This window comes from Schistocerca cancellata, chromosome 12, assembly GCF_023864275.1.
Source record: "Schistocerca cancellata isolate TAMUIC-IGC-003103 chromosome 12, iqSchCanc2.1, whole genome shotgun sequence".
NCBI classification, from domain to species: domain Eukaryota; kingdom Metazoa; phylum Arthropoda; class Insecta; order Orthoptera; family Acrididae; genus Schistocerca; species Schistocerca cancellata.
Window position 1 is genome coordinate 94,040,732 of NC_064637.1, and position 21,604 is coordinate 94,062,335.

General features: G+C 44.6%; 1 protein-coding gene across 1 annotated transcript in view; it reads left to right on the plus strand.

The window, feature by feature from the left end:
• The window catches only part of LOC126109478 (leucine-rich repeat-containing protein 15-like), a 120,105-nt gene that overhangs the window by 51,241 nt on the left and 47,260 nt on the right, over nucleotides 1-21,604 (plus strand). Inside the window, exons 6-7 of the mRNA XM_049914505.1 lie at nucleotides 9,789-10,031; nucleotides 17,843-18,036. Coding sequence (XP_049770462.1) covers nucleotides 9,789-10,031; nucleotides 17,843-18,036 — 437 coding nt within the window. The remainder of the gene's footprint in view (nucleotides 1-9,788; nucleotides 10,032-17,842; nucleotides 18,037-21,604) is intronic.

Here is a 21,604-nt window from a genome sequence, read left to right on the forward strand (position 1 = left end):
TACCTTGAGATTCAATTGCCATTCCCTGCACCATGCGTCAATTCGCTGCAGATCCTCCTGCATTTCAGTACAATTTTCCATTGTTACAACCTCTCGATACACCACAGCATCATCTGCAAAAAGCCTCAGTGAACTTCCGATGTCATCCACCAGGTCATTTATGTATATTGTGAATAGCAACGGTCCTATGACACTCCCCTGCGGCACACCTGAAATCACTCTTACTTCGGAAGACTTCTCTCCATTGAGAATAACATGCTGCGTCCTGTTATCTAGGAACTCTTCAATCCAATCACACAATTGGTCTGATAGTCCATATGCTCTTACTTTGTTCATTAAACGACTGTGGGGAACTGTATCCAACGCCTTGCGGAAGTCAAGAAACACGGCATCTACCTGTGAACCCGTGTCTATGGCCCTGTGAGTCTCGTGGACGAATAGCGCGAGCTGGGTTTCACATGACCACCTTTTTCGAAACCCATGCTGATTCCTACAGAGTAGATTTCTCGTCTCCAGAAAAGTCATTATACTCGAACACACATGGGCAGCCCGCACATCCAGCTCGCGTGCCTATTTAGGAAGCCATCCTTGGTCCCACTCTTCAGTTACTCTTGAAGATCGATATTTCTCCTTCTACGGTTTTGGACTTGACAACCCCTCACATCCTTCTCGAAAATCGGCCGTTGTGCAAAATTAGCACAACACGCAACAAAGGATCAGGAGTCACTGAATGTGTGCTACGTTTTTCCACTTGTTGTTTCCATCTCTCAAGTAACTGACTATTTTAAAACTGCATTATATGCAGCTAACATTGCATCTAGAACAAATTTTGTTTTTTTTATTTTTTTATAATTAAAATATTTTCCATCTTTACCAATTTCCATTTTCTGGCGGACACACGTCCAGATCGTCCGTCCTGTGTTTGGGATCTTAGCCTATCATGAGCAAGAACCCTACCATCCTCATTGTTTTTCCCTATAGCTCGTCCTTTCCTAAAATGCACGTAATGACTACCTTCTCATCACATAGTCTCAATTTTATATAAACTTTTTAAATTTTTCGTCTCCAAATTCACGTACAAAACAGAAAAAATGACAAAAAAAGTCGCTTCTTCGGCATTAGAATTGTCTTTCTTGTTCAGCAAAGACCACTAGAATTCCAAGAGCATCGTCAGTTCTCACTGAATACTAACTTGCGTTTCCCGTCAATCCAGACCAAGAGAGAGGATTAAAAAGTTTTGGAAGTGCTCAACGTTTTTCCTGTCGCAGTTTTCTCGTATGATCCAGTGTTGCTGCTGCAGATAAGTCTGAAAGTCTAGTAATTCCAGAGTGGTTATCGAGTAACGTGTGAAATGAGCCACATACCAAGTATGCGACCAATGTTCGGTCGCTGGGAATATGTCCCCTTCCGGCTGAAAAACGATGATCGCGTATATAGTGGTAGGGTTCCTTCTGATAGGTAAAGTCAGTTTCTTCGTTGTCCACCACGAAATTGCATTCTGGTAACAACATATGAATCTGTGTCAGAAACCGGTACTTTCTTCATAGAGGGGCTTATATTGGACAGATGTTGTGCTATTTGGATCCCTCCCACTAATTACATTCAACCAAAATGATATGACATCCACGGCAGGAATTTTGTATGAACATGCCGCCAAACTTTGACCCAGATCATCGATAGTAACTCGTGTAAGGCGGGTTAACCAGTCAGCGCTGTTGGTACAAAAAAGCTGTGGAACGATGGAAAGAATTTGTCTCCCATGACACAAAGAAAGACAAAATACTAAATACATTTTCCTAAAACTGTGTCATCGACAAATATCGTACTGTGGTTTCTTCATCGTACGAACGTCGAAATGATAGACATCCAAACAACTGACCACGGGCCAGAAAAGAAACTAAAAGCACTCAATAAAGGAAACGGTGGTGGACCTCAGGGGATACCAGTACAACTCTACGTACAGCATGCGAAAGAAATTTTTCCTCTACTAACTGCAGAATGCTGTAGCTCAGAGGGGGAGCGAAGCGTTTCTGTGAAAAAAAAACGCAGGTCGTTCCTGTCTATGACGGAAGTCTGTTGCAGAATTTTTGAACACGTTTCATGCTCACGCATTACGACGTTTCTGGAGACCGAAAACCTCTTCCGTAGGAATCCGAGACCTGGTGGTAGTAAAGGAAGGCAGGATTCGGTTACGATTGTGGACGGTGCCGTAATCAGTTACTATTGGTTGCCTTTTACAGTTACACACAATTGGAGACTCAACAATAAATTTAAAATACCATACGTTGTTAATGAAGGAATAAACAACAGTGTAAATAATAGTGTATTTAGTGAGTAACAATTTAGCAAATCACCATTAAATACAGATACAACAGATAATGTTTTAAAAGCAAGCCACTGTGATATGAGCAGAAGGCCTTACACGCCAGGAATGGCAGTAATATAAAAAATTTAGAAACCTGCTGTAAAAAAGCAAATACAATAGCAAACGTTAATTGAAAAAAAAAAAAAACAAGCAACTGGTCACCAGTCGGGTGAAATAAGATGATGGTAAACTTTGTAACACAAGGGGCCACAGACGGTGCTTCAGCAGTCGACCGATGTGAAGGTCCGGCAACAAACACTTTCGCGAGCGATGAGATAGGCAGCCAAGAGTTGCATTCACTTCACAAGATGGTAACTCAGACTAGTGGCAGTCTAACGAATGACTAATGATAATCTTGCTGAAGCTACCTGGCGTTCGATGAACCAAATGCAGCTATGGAACAATACGCCGAAGCCAGAACCGGCGGTCTGCACTGTGGCCCCAGAACGAGAAAGGAACCACTACCACCAAAGTAGAAAGCACTCCACTCGCTGCTCTCCGCCTCAGCGACACTACGAGCAGCAACACGAACACAAGTCACTGGAGAATCGCGAGATATCACAGTGGTGGAGGATTCCCTACTTGAAACCAAATGCACTCATCTTAAAGCTTGCTGGATCCAGTTTACAGCAAGGTCGTGAACCCTGATGACCACAGCCCTTCCATCCGGCAGTCCATGCGCGCCGCCAGCGGTCCCAGCGTGCTCTTGCACTGTGCGGACCTGGCTCCTCTTTGAGTCCCCAACCGAACTGGCCCACTCACACGACCCGGGAAAACAACGACGTCGCCCCAAAGATAGGGCAACGCTTGTGAACAGTGTTGCCAACTCTAAAAAACCCGAGTCGCTAGATTCAATATCAAAAGTCGCTAGAAAGTCGCTAAAACTGATTTTACTAGTAGTATACTGAAATTTTCGTGCTGTGAATGGTGCAATAAGCCAGTGGCGGGTTATTAAAATATTAATAAAAATTGTCTCATACGTAATTGCTATATTGTCTTAATTAAATGACGCATCGCTTGCAACAACATACATATAAAATACGCTAACGTTTAATCAAACATGTTATCATAATTGACGGAACACATAAATTTTTGTTTCAATCACAGTAGTCAAATATACTAGAAATATACAACTATATTTGCAACAAAAGAAAGCAAGAACTCAAATTAGGCTACAAAATATATACATACCGGTATGTGAGCTATTCATCGCCGTCACTCAGAAGATCGAATAACTCTTCTGTTTCATGCTCTGACAGAACTGTAGTTGACGTAGAGGTCTGAACGTCGCTCAAAAGATGATGTTGGAGTTCGACTGGTTTTGTCGCAAAAGAGTAACTTTTGTTCGTTGCAAAAAGCTCCAATACGTCTGACGGTATGTCAAAGGATGCACAATCTTTATTTTGTTTCTTCAGCTGGTCTCTCAATATGATCAAAGCATTAATTGTCTTTAACGATAATCTGTTACGTTGTTTAGTTTTTATAATGTTCATAGAACTGAATTTCTTTCCACTTCTGTATTTGAATGCGGTAGGCATAGAACAGTCATTGCTAGCTGTGAAATCAAAGAAAAAGGATTTTCCCCTGCGGCATTTTTATACTGCAAAACCTCACTCCAAAATCGAACAGTGTTAGTAATGGTATTCCACCTAATGAAGTTGATATTATGCCATTCTTGCAGCATACCGTCTATGAAATCGCCACTAAAACCCAATTATTTGGCTACATACGCTACAGCATTATTTTTATTCACTTTTAGTGTTTCTTCAACATTCAGCATTGACATTTTTTTCAGGTAAGGTGGTTTGTATTTTTTTAAATCAATTTTTTGTTTATGCTTAATAGTTTTCGAATGCTTTCTAATATCACACAATTTAGCATAAAATTCTGTTGCACATACTTGACATCTTGCCTTGGATAAGTCTGGTTTCAGCCACACATTGAATTCAGGTTCTGCTTCCCACGCATCCCGATATTTTTGAGCGTACTGCTTCTTCTTCTGCGGTAAATCCATTATGTAAGCCATCACAACATAAGTTTCACTAATTTATAATCACTGAAAATACATTCAAACTCAGGCGAACTAGAGGTCATGAAACAATCTACTGATTCGGTAACTCGATATCAGTCCTATTGTTCATTGTTTAAAACGTAATAATGTCTCAGATACCCCCACCGAATTGTTCTTGCGTTACCACTGTGCATGTGGTAATAATTTGACTGCGAGTTAACATTTCGAAAAATTAGAGGTTGCTAGACAGAAATGTATTTTATTATACTTAATATAACGTATGTTTTTTGTCAATTCGAAAAATAAAGGGAGTTCAAAAGTTGAAGAATTATAGGTCGATACGCTATTGACGACAACAGGCTAGTGGGTAATGAATAATGAATTGTTCTATAGTTAAGGTTTTCTTACTCTGTATTCCCACATTCAGGTTTACTAAATGCTGAACAATGCTACATGATCTGCTAAGAACTTAATTCAACTTAGTGATCTAGAACAAAGTCAGTGTAGTATCCATTCTATAGTTAAAATCTTAGTGTTGTTAATGAAAATACTGGCCCAAAATAGTTTTGATTTGTACTTCAAAAGTCGTCAGTACTCCAAAAGTCGCCAGATAAGTCGCTAAATAATTTTTGTCGCTAAAAAGTTTTTTTTGTCGCTAAGACAAAGGCAAAAGTCGCCATTTCTAGCGACAAAGTCGCTAAATTGGCAACACTGCTTGTGAAACCGAGTGGCGCCAGTCAGCACAAGACAAACAACCGCAACAATACCAACTAAACGATACCTTCTGGCCCACAACAGAGGGCGGAAACCTACAAACAGCGCCAACGCGAGCCGCAGCACGACTCAGAATCAAAGTCAGTTACGAAAACAATTATCGTGTGCAACCTAGCTCGCTTTGTTCGTCTATGAGGCAGGCAAAGTAGCAGATGTAAACGCCCAGGTGGAGGCCGTGGTCTTTGACTTCGCTCAGGTGTTAAAAAAATGGTTCAAATGGCTCTGAGCACTATGGGACTTAACATCTGCGGTCATCTGTCCCCTAGAACTTAGTACTACTTAAACCTAACTAAGCTAAGGACATCACACACATCCATACCCGAGGCAGGATTCGAACCTGCGACCGTAGCGGTCACGCGGTTCCAGACTGAAGCGCCTAGAACCGCACGGCCACAGCGGCCGGCATCAGGTGTTAGATACAGTTCCGCATTGCCACCTAATGCACACAATACGTATCTATAGAATATCACACCAACTATATGGTTAGATTCAAGAATTTCTCGCAAACGTAACACAGCATGTCATTCTCATTGGAGAGAAGTCTTCAGACATAGAAGTAGCTGCGGGCGTACCCCAAGGGAGTGTCGCAGGTCAATTGGAACTGTGAATGATATCTTCAGAAATATTTTGAATGTTAGCGACAACGGTAACAATAAATGTAAATGCCCTATTGGAGGACGTCGGAAGTTCCAAGAGGCTTTTCGTGGATGATGGTGTTATATACAGACAAGTCGTAATGCTAGAGAACTGTACCATAATGCAGAAAGTACGGGAGAGCATCGACCCTTAGTGCAAGGATTGGCTGTTGATCCTGAACACAAATAAATGGAAGGTATGGAGAAAATGAGAGGACAGACACCTTATTGTATCACAAGCTGCGTCATTATCGCAAGTAAAACAGTGACCCGTATATGCAATAAGTTTCCTTTACTTGACGTCTATAGTCACAAACTTTTGTTAACAGATTACCGGTTTCGGTCCATAAAAACCACCATCAGACATGTTCCATAAAAACGAAGTCCTAATGTACTGCAGCCATAGTGGCACCGTCAAATGTTAAATGCCCAGGTGTGACGATGCCACTATGGCTGAGGTACATTAGGACTTTGTTTTTATGAAACAGATCTGATGATGGTCATTATGGACCGAAACCGGTAATGTGTTAACAAAAGTATGTGACCATAGACGTAAAGTAAAGGAAACTTGCGTTGTTGTATGACTACACAGTTGCCGAACAGTCACTGGAAGCAGTCATTTACATGAGACATTTTAGAGTGTGAGTACGGAGCGATTAAAAAGTGGAGCGACTGCATAAAAGTAATTACAGGTAAGGCAGATGTCAGCGTCACTGGATGAATCCTCAGAAAATATGCCCACACACGAAGGAGATAGTTCAGAACCATCTTTTCAACCAATATTTGAATATTGCTCGTCAGTCTAGGATCCTTACCTGGTAGGTCTGACGGAAGAAATAGAGAAGATCCAGTGAAGAACAACGTGTTTCGTTGAAGGTTCATTTGGTGTGTGTTTGAGTCACCGAGACGCTTGGGCAGCTCTAGCGGCAGACGCTGTAAGAGAGGCGTTCTGTACCACAGTGCGGTTTACTCTTGATATTCCTAAAAGTTTTCAAGAACACATTACTCTCTTCCACGTATATCTCGAGGGAAGGCGATGAAAGCAAAATATTGAGGTTTGAGCTGACAGTGAGAGTTGGCGATAATCGGTCTTTCGGCAAACCATTCTGGACCGGAATGGGAAAGTGGGGAAATGACAGTGCCACACAAAGAGTCGTCCACCACACGCCATAAGGTCACCTAGATGCTGTAGATGATCCTGATTACCTCCCAAACTCAATGGGAATGATTTGAGGAACATTCTACAGACAAAAGGATGTAACTTCGATCCCATTAAGGAAATCTGCAGCACTAACAGACAAGGTTCGTACATCTTGGACCCAGCTCCACCTCTCTTCTACAATGTATACACGGAGGTCCATTGATAGTGACCGAGCCAAAGGTCTCACGAAATAAGCATGAAACGAAGAAACTACAAAGAACGAAACTCGTCTAGCTTGAAGGGGGAAATCAGATGGCGCTATGGTTGGCCCGCTAGATGGCGCTGCCAGAGGTCAGACGGATATCAACTGCGTTTTTTTTTAATAGGAACCCCCGTATTTATTACATATTCGTGTAGTACGTAAGGAAATATGAATGTTTTAGTTGGACCATCTTTTTTCGCTTTGCGATAGATGGCGCTGTAATAGTCACAAACGTATAAGTACGTGGTATCACGTACTAGATGTAATAAAAACAAGAAAAAGAAATTTGATTGGACATATATTAAGAAAGAATGACAGACCGACAAAAACAGTTTAAGAAGGTTATGTAGAAGGGAAAAGGAAGCGAGGAAGGAAGAGATTCCAGATACTGGATGACATGATGGACAGTACAATATACAGCAGCCTTAAGAAGGAAGCAATGGATCGCAGAAAATGGAGAGGCAAAGGACCTGCTAATATAGCAGATAACTGATGTTGATGATCACGTAGCATTCGCCCAGTGCGGACGGTATTTGCTTCATGATACATTACCCGTGTTAAAATGGATCGTTTACCAATTGCGGAAAATTACGATATCGTGTTGATGTATGGCTATTGTGATCAAAATGTCCAACGGGCGTGTGCTATGTATGCTGCTCGGTATTCTGGACGACATCATCCAAGTGTCCGGACCGTTCGCCGGATAGTTACGTTATTTAAGGAAACAGGTAGTGTTCAGCCACATGTGAAACGTCAAACACGACCTGTAGCAAATGATGATGCCCAAGTAGATGTTTTAGCTGCTGTCGCGGCTAATCCGCAGATCAGTAGCAGACAAATTGCGCGAGAATCTGAAATCCAAAAACGTCGGAGTTGAGAATGATACATCAATATCTATTGCACCCGTAACATGTTTCTATTGACCAGGAATTGCATGGCGACGACTTTGAACGTCGTGTGCAGTTCTGCCACTGGGCACAAGAGAAATTACGGGACGATGATAGATTTTTTGCACGCGTTCTATTTAGCGACGAAGCGTCATTCTCCAACAGCGGTAACGTAAACCTGCATAATATGCACTATTGGGGAACGGAAAATCCACGATGGCTGCGACAAGTGGAACATCAGCGACCTTAGCGGGTTAATGTGTGGTGCGGCATTATGGGAGGAAGGATAACTGGCCCCGATTTTATCGATGGCAATCTAAATGGTGCAATGTGTGATCATCTCGCCGGCCGGAGTTGCCGAGCGGTTCTAAGCGCTACAGTCTGGAGCCGCGTGACCGCTACGGTCGTAGGTTCGAATCCTGCCTTGGGCATGGATGTGTGTGATGTCCTTAGGTTAGTTAGGTTTAAGTAGTTCTAAGTTCTAGGGGACTGATGACGTTAGCAGTTAAGTAAGTCCCATAGTACTCAGAGCCATTTGAACCATTTTTATGCGCATCTCCTACGTAATTTTCTACCGATGTTACTACAAGATGTTCCACTGCATGACAGAATGACGATGTACTTCCAACATGATGGATCTCCGGCACATAGCTCGCGTGCGGTTTAAGCGGTATTGAATAACATGTTTCATGACAGGTGGCTTGGTCGTCGAAGCACCACACCATGGCCCGAACGTTCACCGAATCTGACGTCCCCTGATTTCTTTCTGTGGGGAAAGTTGAAGGATATTTGCTGTCGTGATCCACCGACAACGCCTGACAACATGCGTCAGCGCATTGTCAATGCATGTGCGAACATTACGGAAGTAAACTACTCGCTGTTAAGAGGAATGTCATTACACGTATTGCCAAATGCATTGAGGTTGACGGACATCATTTTGAGCATTCATTACATTAATGTGGTATTTACAGGTAATCACGCTGTAACAGCATGCTTTCTCAGAAATGATAAGTTCACAAAGGTACATGTAACCCATTGGAACAACCGAAATTAAATGTTCAAAGGTACCTACATTCTGTATTTTAATGTAAAAAACCTACCTGTAACCAACTGTTCGCCTAAAATTGTGAGCGATATATTTGTGACTATTACAGCGCCATCTATCACAAAGTGGTCCAACTAAAACACTGCTATTTCTTTACGTACTACACGAATATGTAATATAAATGGGGTTCCTAGTTTTAAAAAACGCGGTTTATATCCGTTTGACCTATGGCAACGCCATCTAGAGGTCCAACCATAGCGCCATGAGGTTTCCCCCTTCAAGCTAGACAAACTTCCTTGTTTGTAGTTTTTTCGTTTGACGCTTATTTTGTGAGATATTTGCTATGGTCACGATCAATGGACCACACTGCATGCCGGCTGAGGTGATGAATGAAAATTGGTGCCAAGGCCGGGGTTCGAACCCAGATAGCGGGAATGTGAATTTGAATTGAGGAGGAAGACGTGCTGGGGCAGATGAACAAAGCCACTGTGTCAAGGTTATGTAATGGTTAGCGTATCTGCTTTGTGAGCAGGTGACGCAGGTTTGAATCCTGGCTTTGACATAAATTTTAATTTGTCGGTCAAGTTTGCACATGTATAGCGTAAACCACTTCTGTAAGTTGTGGGCCGTGCTGCAGGACAGCTTCCCCACTCGCCGCGATGTTGCAGGTTCCAGCGGACGTCTCAGGAGCGATGCCGTCGCTGCAGTACCTGGACCTGGCGGACAACAGCCTCTCCGTGTGGGAGCGCGGCGCCTTCCGGGAACTGCAGCAGCTCCAGACGCTGCTTCTGTCCCGCAACAACCTGTCCAGCTTGACTGCAGGCGCCCTGGACAACCTGCCGGAGTTGACGGAGCTCCGGCTCAACGAGATTGGCCTCAACACGCTGCACCGCGACCTGTTCGTCAAGCAGGTACTGGCTATGACTTGTCTACACGTCAACTGCTAAGTAACCATCTCTACATGAAGCTCACGGAAATGTGTGCCACACCTGGACTGCGTATTAGAACTGGCTGATGTCGGACAGAAACGTCGCAGTCTCACCATGCATCACTGCGTCGAGCAGGTATTGGCTCTGAGTTGTTAGGACACTCACTGATCGGTAACATCCTCACCACGCAGCTAACCAGGACTGCCAGGCACAGTTGACAGATTTACACTATGTGATCAAAAGTATCCGGAAACCTGGCTGAAAATAACTTACAAGTTCGTGGCGCCCTCCACCGGCAATGCTGGAATTCAATATCGTGTTGGCTCTCCCATAGCCTTGATGACAGCTTCCATTCTCGTAGGCATGCGTTCAGTCAGGTGCTGGAAGGTTTCTTGGGGAATGGCAGCCCATTCTTCACGGAGTGCTGCGCTGAGGAGAGGTATCGACGTCGGTCGGTGAGGCCTGGCACTAAGTCGGAATTACAAAACATCCCAAGGGTTTCTATAGGATTCAGGTCAAGACTCTGTGCAGGCCAGTCCACTACAGCGATGTTATTATGTAACCACTCCGCCACAGGCCGTGCATTACGAACAGATGCTCGATCGTGTTGAAAGATGCAATCGCCGTCACCTAATTGCTCTTCAGTAGTGGGAAGCAAGAAGGTGCTTAGAACATCAATGTAGGTCTTTGCTGTGATATTACCACGCAAAACAACAAGGGGTGCAAACCCCCCCTACATGAGAAACACGACCACACCGTAACACTACCGTCTCCGAATTTTACTGTTGGCACTACACACGCTGGCAGACGACGTTCACCGGGAATTCGCCATACCCGCAACCTGCCATCGGATCGCAACATTGTGTTCCGTGATTTTTCGCTCCACACAACGTTTTTGCACTGTTCAATCTTCCAATGTTTACCCTCCTTACACAAAGCGAGGCGTCGTTTGGTATTTACCGGCGTAATGTGTGGTTTATGAGCTGTCGCTCGACCATGAAATCCCAGTTTTCTCACCTCCAGCCTAACTTTCATAGTACTTGCAGTGGATCCTGAAGCAGTTTGGAATTCCTGTGAGATGGTCTGGATAGATGTTTGCCTATTTGACATTACCACCCTCTTCAACTGTTGGAGGTCTCTTATCAATCAACTAAGAGGTCGGCCTGTACGCTTTTGTACTGTCCCTTCACGTTTCCACTTCACTATCGCATCGGGAACAGTGAACCTAGGGATGATTAGGAGTGTGGAAATCTCGTGTACACACGTATGACACAAGTGACATCCAATCACCTGACCAAGTTCGAATTCCGTTACTTCCACGAAGCGTCCCATTCTGCTCTCTCACGATGTCTTATGACTACAGAAGTCGCTGATATTGAGTACGTGGCAGTAGATGGCAGCACATTGCACCTTATATGGAAAACGTATGTTTTTGGAGGTGTCCGGATACTTTTGATCAGATAGTGTGCATCTACATCAAATTACAAGTTCTGCAAGCCACTGTACGTTGCTGATACATGGTACACTGTACCACTATTACCATTTCCTTTCGTGTTCCACTCGAAAATGGAGGGAGTAAAAAACGACTCACTGTATGCCTCTTTAGGAGTCCAGATCTCTTGTGTCTTAGCTTCGTGGTCTGTATATGAAGTTTATGTTGTAGGCAACAGTCGTTCTCCAGTCAGCTTCAAATGCCGGTTCTCTAAATTTTCTAAATAGTGTTCTTCGGAAAGAATGCCTCCTTCCCTCCAGGTATCCCCATTTTAGTTCCCAAAGCATCTCAGTAACACTTGTAACTTACCAGTAAAAAATCTAGCATCCCGTCTCAGAATTGCTTCAATGTCTTCCTTCGGTCCTACATAGTATGGACGCTAAACACATTCATAGTCCGCACTAGTGTCCAATATGCGGTCTTTGCAGATCAGCCTAATTTTCCCAAAATTGTTCCAATAAACCGATATCGATCATTCGCCTTCCCTACTGGAACGCTCACATTCTCGTCCGATTTCATATCACTTTTCAACGTTACACCCACACACAGTATTTAATGGACGTTATTATGTTAAGCTGGATACTACTAATGCTTTATCCGAAAATTACAGGTTTGTTTTTTCAATTCATCCTCATTAACTTCATTTTTTCTACATTAATTCCTAGCTGCCGTTCATCACACCAAGTAGAAATTTTGTGTAAGTCATCTGGTACCTTCCAACACACATTCATCTTCTACATCTTCCTGTAAACCACAGCATCATCAGCTAGCAACAGCAAATATCTGCTCACCCTGTCAGCCACTTGGCAACGACCTTGCCGCATTGGCTAAACCGGTTCCCCATGAGATCACCGAAGTTAAGCGCTGTCGGGCGTGGGTGACCATCCAGGCCGCCATGCGCTGTTGCCATTTTTCGGGGTGCACTCAGCCTCGTGATGCCAATTGAGGAGCTACTCGACCGAATAGTAGCGGCTTCGGGCAAGAATACCATCATAACGGCCCGGAGAGCTGTGTGCTGACCCCACGCCCCTCCTACCCGCATCCTCCTCTGAGGATGACACGGCGGTCTGATGGTCCCGGTAGGCCACTCGTGGCCTGAAGACGGAGTGCTCTCAGCCACTTCGTTTATAATCGCGGCTCTCTCACCCTTCCCTAAGACACTCCTGATCATACCCTTGTCTCTAAACACTCGCGTTCGAGGATAATATACATAGTTTGTATTGCTTAACAGATGTCAAAATGATGGGTGGGAGCGACCCCACGCTGCTTTACGAGTTGTTCATCAAGCAGGTACTAAATACGAATTATTGACATGTGAGTGCGCTAACATGTCAATAACTACCCGACATGAAGCTAATGAGAAGATGTGTCCAACATGCATATCCTGTCAGAGCTGCCAGGTGTCGAAACGGCGGCAGCCTCACCACGTTACACCTGTTCGGTAGCCAAGTACTGGCTCTGATTTGGTAGCGCAGGAAACTAATTGGTACATGGGCTCAATCTGGACGGTGTGGCACAGTAGACAGAGGACGGAAAATAAAGGTGGTAGCCCCACTATGCTGCATCCTGACCTGTTCGTCCAGCAAGTACAGCCTCTCACTTATTAGCGCTCTCACTTTTCAATAACAACCTCAACATGAAGCTGATGGGAACATGTGCCCAACGTGTACAGTCTGGCAGAGTTCATGGACCAGTGTCTCAACAAAGTTGACCACCACACACTGTACCAAGACCTGTCCGCCAGTCTTGTATTATATCTGACTTGTTAGTACACCCGCTGATCAGTAACCACTCAACACTGACCTTATGGGAAGATGTGCACGGCGTGAACATCGTGCCGGAGGTCTGCCGAGAATTCTTCCGGGTTGTATGGCCGTGGTCCATGGAACTCTTCTATCCCTGACGTTTCGTCCAAGTCTACGTTTGACATCTTCGGAGGTGCTCCTGGTTGTGCTGAGTCTTTCCGACTAACGATTCGGACGTCGAAGAACGGCCTAAATACCGTGGAAAGTGGGCGTGGTCTGGATTTCACGTGATAGATAAAGAAGAAGCTATGAAACTCAGCGATATATGGACAGTGGTGCTACAGAATCGATGTGTTTTTATCTTTGACGTACTATGATCGATAGTTATATTTTATCCTTGACAAGGTTTATCTCTTCTATCACGTGAAATCCAGACCACGCCCACTTTCCACGATATTTAGGCCGTTCTTCGACGTCCGACTCGTCAGTCGGCAAGACTCAGCACAACCAGGAGCACATCTGAAGATGACCACTGTAGCTTTGGAAGAAACGTCATAGACAGAAGATTTCCATGGACCACGACCATACAACCCGGAAGAATTCTCGGGAGCTGGAACATCCGGTCGCCTTCATTGTATGACAGAGGTCGGCCAAAACAAGGGTAGTCTCACCATATTGGCATGAGACCACTTCATGAAGCAGCTGTTCGCGTTACCTATCACTGAATGGTTGAAATCAATTAAAATCTAAGCCCCTATAAGTTAAATGACGCGAAACATCCATACAATTAATGTCATCGATTGAAACGATGAATTATTTTGGCTGCAGGAAATTCCAGGAGATTGTTCCCTTGGCTGCTTGTGCTGTATATGCAATATTCCACGTATTGCTTGTCAGCACTAGCAATGAAATTAGTCATATATCCTTTTTCTTCTTTTTTTTGCTGAGTCATTACTTCTGGCTAATTTTATGGGGTCCGCCACGATTCCTCCTCTCCTGCTCCAACCTTTTCGTCTCAGAGTAGCACTTGCAACATACGCCCTCAATTATGTGATGGAAGTATTCCATTCTGTGTCTTCTTCTAGAGTTTTTACCCTCTGCTGCCCCTTCTAATACAATGGAAGTTATTCCCTGGTACCTTAAGAGATTTCCAGTTCCCCGTCCCTTCTGCTTATCAGTGTTTACCATACATTTCTTTCCTCGTCGATTCTGCAGAAAACTTTCTCATTCATTCCCTTAGCAGCACACCTAATTTTCAACATACTTCTGTAGCACCACACCTCGAATTTTTCGACTCTCTGCTCTTACGTGTTTCCCACAGTCCCTGTTTGACTACCGTACAATACTGTGCTCGAAACGTAAATTCGCAGAAATTTCTCCCTCAAATTAAAGCCTGTGTTTGATACCAGGAGTGCCCTTTCCACCAGTGCTAATCTGCTGTTTTGCTCCATCTGTCATCAGTTATTTTCATGCCTAGAAAGCAGAATTCCTTAGCTTCGTCTACTCCATGATCCCCAACTCCGATGTAAAATTCCTCGCTGTTCTCGTTTCTGCTAATACTTACAACTTTAGTCGTTCTTCGATTTACTCGCAATCCATGTCAACAATACCTCTGTTCAATTAGAACAAGCAACACTGGCGATTAACGTCAGTATTACAAATTAATGTACCTTATAACAAAACGTAACCTAGACGTTATTACGAACATTCCCTGTAATAGTGATGCGTTCTGTTGGTGTGTGTTGGCCATGATTAACATGATTATTAAGAGAAGCACAGAATGAGCTATAATACGGCAATACAGTCTTTCCGGACCTATGTCCATACAACACATTTCATTGCTCTATAGGAGAAGGATGCTTCCTCAAAGTTGACCACAACTATTTGTTACATTCTGTGTGTATGTTAATGCTTGACAGTGGCTACAGAGCCGAAACATCGTACTGCACAAAAGTACACTGAAGCGCCAAAGAAACTCGTACAGTTTCAATAACAAGGATATGTAAATAGGCAGAATACGGTGCTACAGTCGTCAACGCCTATATAAGACAACAAGTGTCTGGCGCTGTTGTTAGATCCGTTACTGCAGCTACCATGGCAGTTTATCATGATTTAAGAGAGTTTGAACGTGGTGTTACAGTCGGCGCACGAGCGATGGGACACAGCATCTCCGAGGTAGCGATGATGTAGGGATTTTCCGTACGACTATTTCACGAGTGTTCAGTACAACGAAGAAGCAATGACGGAAATAAAGGAAAGGTTCTGTAGTGGAATTAAAATTCTAGCTGGGAGGATATCAATGATAGGATTTGCTGATCACATTGCTATCTTGTGTGGAAGTGAAGAAGGATTACGTGATATGCTGAATGGAATGAACAATGTAATGAGTACAGAATATGGACTGACAGTAAATCAAAGAAAGACGAAAGTAACGGGAAGTAGCAGAAATGAGAACAGCGAGACCCTTACATCAGGATTGATGGTCACGAAATAGATGAAGGTATTAGGCTACGTAGGCAGTAAAATAACCAATGACTTACGGAGCAAGGAGGACATCAAAAGCAGAGTAGTAATGGCAAAAATAGCAATCGTGGCCAAGTCTAATAGTATCGAACATGGGCCTTAATTTGAGGAAGAAATTTCCGAGAATGTACGTCTTGTGTAGAGTATTGTATGGTAGTGAAACATGGACTGTGGGAAAACCGGAACAGAAGAGAATCGAAGCATTTGAGATGTGCTGCTACAGACGAATGATGAAAATTAGATGGACTGGTAAGGTAAGGAATGAGGAGGTTCTGTGCAGAATCGGAGAGGAAAGGAACCTGTGGAAAACACTGATAAGGTGAAGGGGCAGGATGATAGGACATCTACTAAGACATGAGGGAATGAGTTCCATGGTACTAGAGGGAGCTGTAGAGGACAAAAACTGTAGAGGAAGACAGAGATTGGAACACATCCAGTAAATAACTGAGGACATAGGTTGCGAGATGATGTAGGGATTTTCCGTACGACCATTTCACGAGTGTTCAGTGAATATCAGGAATTCGGTAAAACATCAAATCTCCAATATCGTTGCGGCCGGAAAAAGATCCTGCAAGAAAGGGACCAACGACGACTTACGAGAATCGTTCAACGTGACAGAAGCGGAATCCTTCCCCAGATTGCTGCAAATTTCACTGCTGCGCCATCAACAACTGTCAGCGTGCAAACCATTCAACGAAACATCATCGATATGGGATTTCGGGGCCGAAGGCCCTCTCGTGTACCCTTGATGACTGCACAACATAAAGCTTTACGCCTCGCCGAGACCCATCCACCCGCATCTCGTGGTCGTGCGATAGCGTTCTCGCTTCCCACGCCCGGGTTCCCAGGTTCGATTCCCGGCGGGGTCAGGGATTTTCTCTACCTCGTGATGGCTGGGTGTTGTGTGCTGTCCTTAGGTTAGTTAGGTTTAAGTAGTTCTAAGTTCTAGGGGACTGATGACCATAGCTGTTAGGTCCCGTAGTGCTCAGAGCCATTTGAACCATTTGAGACCCATCAATACCGACATTGGACTGTTGATGACTGGAAAGTTGTTGCCTAGTCGGACGAGTCTCGTTTCAAATTGTATCGAGCGGATGCACCTGTACGGGTATGGAGACAACCTCATGAATCCATGAACCTTGCGTGTCAGCAGAGGACTGTGCAAGCTGGTAGAGGCTCTGTAATGGTGTGGGGCGTGTGCATCTTGAGTGATACGGGACCCCTGATACGTCTAGATACGACTCTGACAGCTGACACATACGTAAGCGTCCGCCGCTCGTGGTCTCGCGGTAGCGTTCTCGCTTCCCGAGCACGGGGTCCCGGGTTCGATTCCCGGCGGGGTCAGGGATTTTCACCTGCCTCGAGATGACTGGGTGTTTGTGTTGTCCTCATCATTTCATCATCATCCAAGAAAGTGGCGCAATTGGACTGAGCAAAGATTGGGTAATTGTACGGGCGCTGATAACCACGCTGTTGAGCGCCCCACAAAACCAAACATCATCATCACATACGTAAGCGTCCTGTCTGATCACCTTCGTCCATTCACGTCCATTGCACATTCCGACGGGTAATTCCAACAGGACAATGCGACACCCCACATGTCCAGAATTGCTACAGAGTGGCTCCAGGAGCTCTCTTCCGAGTTTAAACACTTCCGCTGGCCGCCAAACTCCCAGATATGAACATTGTTGTGCATATCTGGGACGCCTTGCAAAGTGATTTTCAGAAGAGGTCTCCAGCCCCTCTTACTCTTACGGATTTATGGACAGCCCTGCAGAATTCAAGGTGTCAGTTCCCTCCAGCACTGCTTCAGACGTTAATCGAGTCCACGCCACGTCGTGCTGCGGCACTTCTGCATTTTCGCGGAGGCCCTACACGATATTAGACAGGTGTACCATTTTCTTTGGCTCTTCAGTATAAAATGGGAATGATGCGGGAGACGTATTTCTTTCAAGAACTTACACATAATGTTTGACTCATCCTCTTCTGGAGCTGGAACACGCCTCGTAGTGACGTTGAGCTCAACCTTGCAGACGAGCCTACGGTCCCTGCAGCTGCGCAACAACTCGTTGGCTCGCGTCGCCCCGGGCACCTTCCGCTTCAACGGCCGGCTGGCGTCCCTCTACCTGGACAACAACCACCTGGCCGACATCGAGGTGGGCACCTTCGACCACCAGGGCGAGCTGGCCTTCCTCGTGCTCAGCGGCAACCGACTCACCACTCTCCGGTAGGTACAAACCGCTTGATTCCGTGTCCAGTACAATGTCAGGAATGAAAAATCACCAACACCTTCACCGAAACATAGTGAACAGATACTCTAGGTACTCCGTGCCGCCGACAGGCTGTAACTTCATTAAAGGTTGATCCTCATCCGAAATTCACTCTAGACAAAAATCATTCCTCCAGATGCGGAATGGTGTGAGTATGTAATGGCTACTGCGTGTGCCTAACTTCACCATATGCAAGGGAAACGTTTTCCACAGATAGCCCGTTTTTTGTTGACCTACTTAAGGGTCAATTCTCCTCAGTCAGCCTATAAATAAGCTTCTTTATGTCCATCTTTACAGAGATGCTTGCTGGACACGGCTGATCAGTATAGAACATCAACTCAAACACCTTTCAACCGTCTAATTTTCAAACTGTTACTTTATTGGGCTACCAGTTTCGAGGATATCCGAGGGTTGGAACTTTAATAGTGGGAACTATTTATTTACAGCTCGTACCAAATAGATACGTATTTCAAAGTTTTACTGACCTTCAAAGTAGTCACCAGCATTGTGTATAACCCGTTGCCCGCGACGTGGAAGTCGTAGGATACTCTTAGCAGTGCCAGTTGTGTTGACAGTTCGAGCGGCGCGGTCTATTGCCCGACCAATTTGTAGTAGTTCTCAAGCGAATGCCTTGGAATTTTTCCTTCAGTATCGAAATCGAGTTGAAGTTACGAGGTCTTAAGTCAGAGGAGTGCAGTAGGTGGTATAGCACTTAGCGGCCCCATCAGTGAAACAAATCAGTAACAGCTTGCACTGTACGTGGCTGAGCATTGTCCTGCAAAATGATGGTCAGGTCCTGCAGAAAGTGTCAGCACTTCTGTCTATATGCTGTTCATTTTTGGAACACAACCTACGACCAGCTTAGACAATCTGAGCAGGTTGTCAGATGACGCTGTCGTTTATCACCTAGTAATTCATCTGAAGATCAAAACAAACTGCAAAACGATTTAGTAGAGATATCTGTATGTTGCCAAAATTGGCCACCGACTCTAAACAATGAAAAGTATGACGGCGTCCACGTGAGTTCTAAAAGGAGTCCGTTAAATTTCGCTTACACCAATCTAAAGGTCGTAAATGCAACCAGATAGCTAGGAATTACAACTACGAACAACTTAAATTAGAAAGAACGCATAGAAAATGGTGTGAGGAAGGCGAACCTAAGACTGCATTTTATTGGCAGAGCACTTAGAAGATGCAATAGATTCACTACAGAGACTGCCTACACTATGCTTAGCCGTCCTCTTTGGAGTACTGCTGCAAGATGTGGGATCCTTTTTAGATCTGATTGACGGAGTATATCGAAAAACTTCAAAGAGCTTTTCGTACTATCGAGAAGTAGGGGAGAGAGTGACACAGAAATTATACAACATTTATCGTGGACATTATTAAAACAAAGGCGTTTGACGGTCCATCGGGATTTTCACACGAAATTTCAATCACCATCTTTCGCTTCCGAATGCGAAAATATTTTGTTGACGCCAACCTACATAGAGAGAAACCATCATCAAAATAAAATATGGGATATCAGAGCTCGGAAGGAAAGTTGTAGGTGTTGGTTTTTTCCTCGTAGTGTTCCAGAGTAGAATAGTAGAGAGTTATTGTGAAGGTGGTTCGATGAAACGCGAGGCGCTTAAGTGTGGTCTGTTGAGTAGCCATGTAGGTCGACCTGACACATCAGCAGTTGTAAGCAGTCGAGATCAGGCTTTAATGACCCGTGGGCGATGAAGTCTTAAGAACGAGGTAGGATCTCGGATTTGGTAAGGATAGCCGGCCGGTGTGGCTGTGCGGTTCTAGGCGCTTCAGTTTGGAACCGCGTGACCGCTACGGTCGCAGGTTCGAATCCTGCCTCGGGCATGGATGTGTGTTATATCCTTAGGTTAGATAGGTTTAAGTACTTCTAAGTTCCAGGGGACTGATGACCTCAGATGTTGAGTCCCATAGTGCTCAGAGCCATTTGAACCTTTTTTTTTTTTTGGTAAGGATACAGGAGAAAACTGACTGTTTCTTTTCAAAGAAACCATCCTAATAATCGCTTATACGTAATTTGGGCTATTTACAGGAAACCTAAATCTTAATGTCCAAAAGGGAATTTCAACTGCCGTATCCCAGAATGCGGGACGAGTTTCATCACTGCAGCACCTCACTGGGTCTCTCATTAGTTTTTCTTTATTTTGTCCATTAATTATGACAAGAGCACTGGATACTTCACTCGCTAACACACAGAACTACGGATGTCAGGTACTCAAATACTTACCAGACGTCGTATGTCGATACAGTACCAACCAGAACAGCGAATTAGTTAGTGCTGTGTGCCGTCGCCCAGTAGAAAATGCATAAACGGTAATTAAAAGTAATCGCAGGAAAACCGTATCTGTCATTATGTTTTCCGTAAAACTAGCGTGGGTGAGGTGGTAGAACGTGCAGTCGTCGTATCAAAGGCCCCCAGTTCAATACACACGGGCGAAATTTGTTTTAAACTTTTTACACGTGGAACTGTTGCATGAGAGAACATTTTCCTGACCTGAAAAACAACTTTTAGAAGTTTGTAGCAATGTTCTTTTGGCACTCTCCTTTCGCTTCGTTAGCTCAACGTTATGTTCTTGTCATTAATCTTATTATTTTGATTATTATTGGTACTATCAGGTTTCTTCTTCTTCTTCTTCTTATTTCGAATGGGCCAGCTAAGGACCACGATATTCAACTTTTCAGTCTTGATGTTTCACTAGTAATCCAGCATTTTCGTGCTATGTTTCTCCTTTCTCTCCTTTGTCCAAATGGCGTCGGTCTTCTTACGGGGTGATCTGTCCTGAAATCTCTGTTCTTTTAGTATCCTTCTGAGAAGTGCTTTGTTTCTAATGTCACTTTCAGTTATGTTCAGTTTCTGGATGTCTTGCTTGACAGTTTTATTATTATTGTTACACACGGTTCAGGCCTTTGTCACACCACGCGAAGCATGTATGAGTATACTTATGAAGATGGTATCTGTTCTTTCGGATACCATCTTCGTATATATATATATATATATATACACTCCTGGAAATGGAAAAAAGAACACATTGACACCGGTGTGTCAGACCCACCATACTTGCTCCGGACACTGCGAGGGGGCTGTACAAGCAATGATCACGCGCACGGCACAGCGGACACTCCAGGAACCGCGGTGTTGGCCGTCGAATGGTGCTAGCTGCGCAGCATTTGTGCACCGCCGCCGTCAGTGTCAGCCAGTTTGCCGTGGCATACGGAGCTCCATCGCAGTCTTTAACACTGGTAGCATGCCGCGACAGCGTGGACGTGAACCGTATGTGCAGTTGACGGACTTTGAGCGAGGGCGTATAGTGGGCATGCGGGAGGCCGGGTGGACGTACCGCCGAATTGCTCAACACGTGGGGCGTGAGGTCTCCACAGTACATCGATGTTGTCGCCAGTGGTCGGCGGAAGGTGCACGTGCCCGTCGACCTGGGACCGGACCGCAGCGACGCACGAATGCACGCCAAGACCGTAGGATCCTACGCAGTGCCGTAGGGG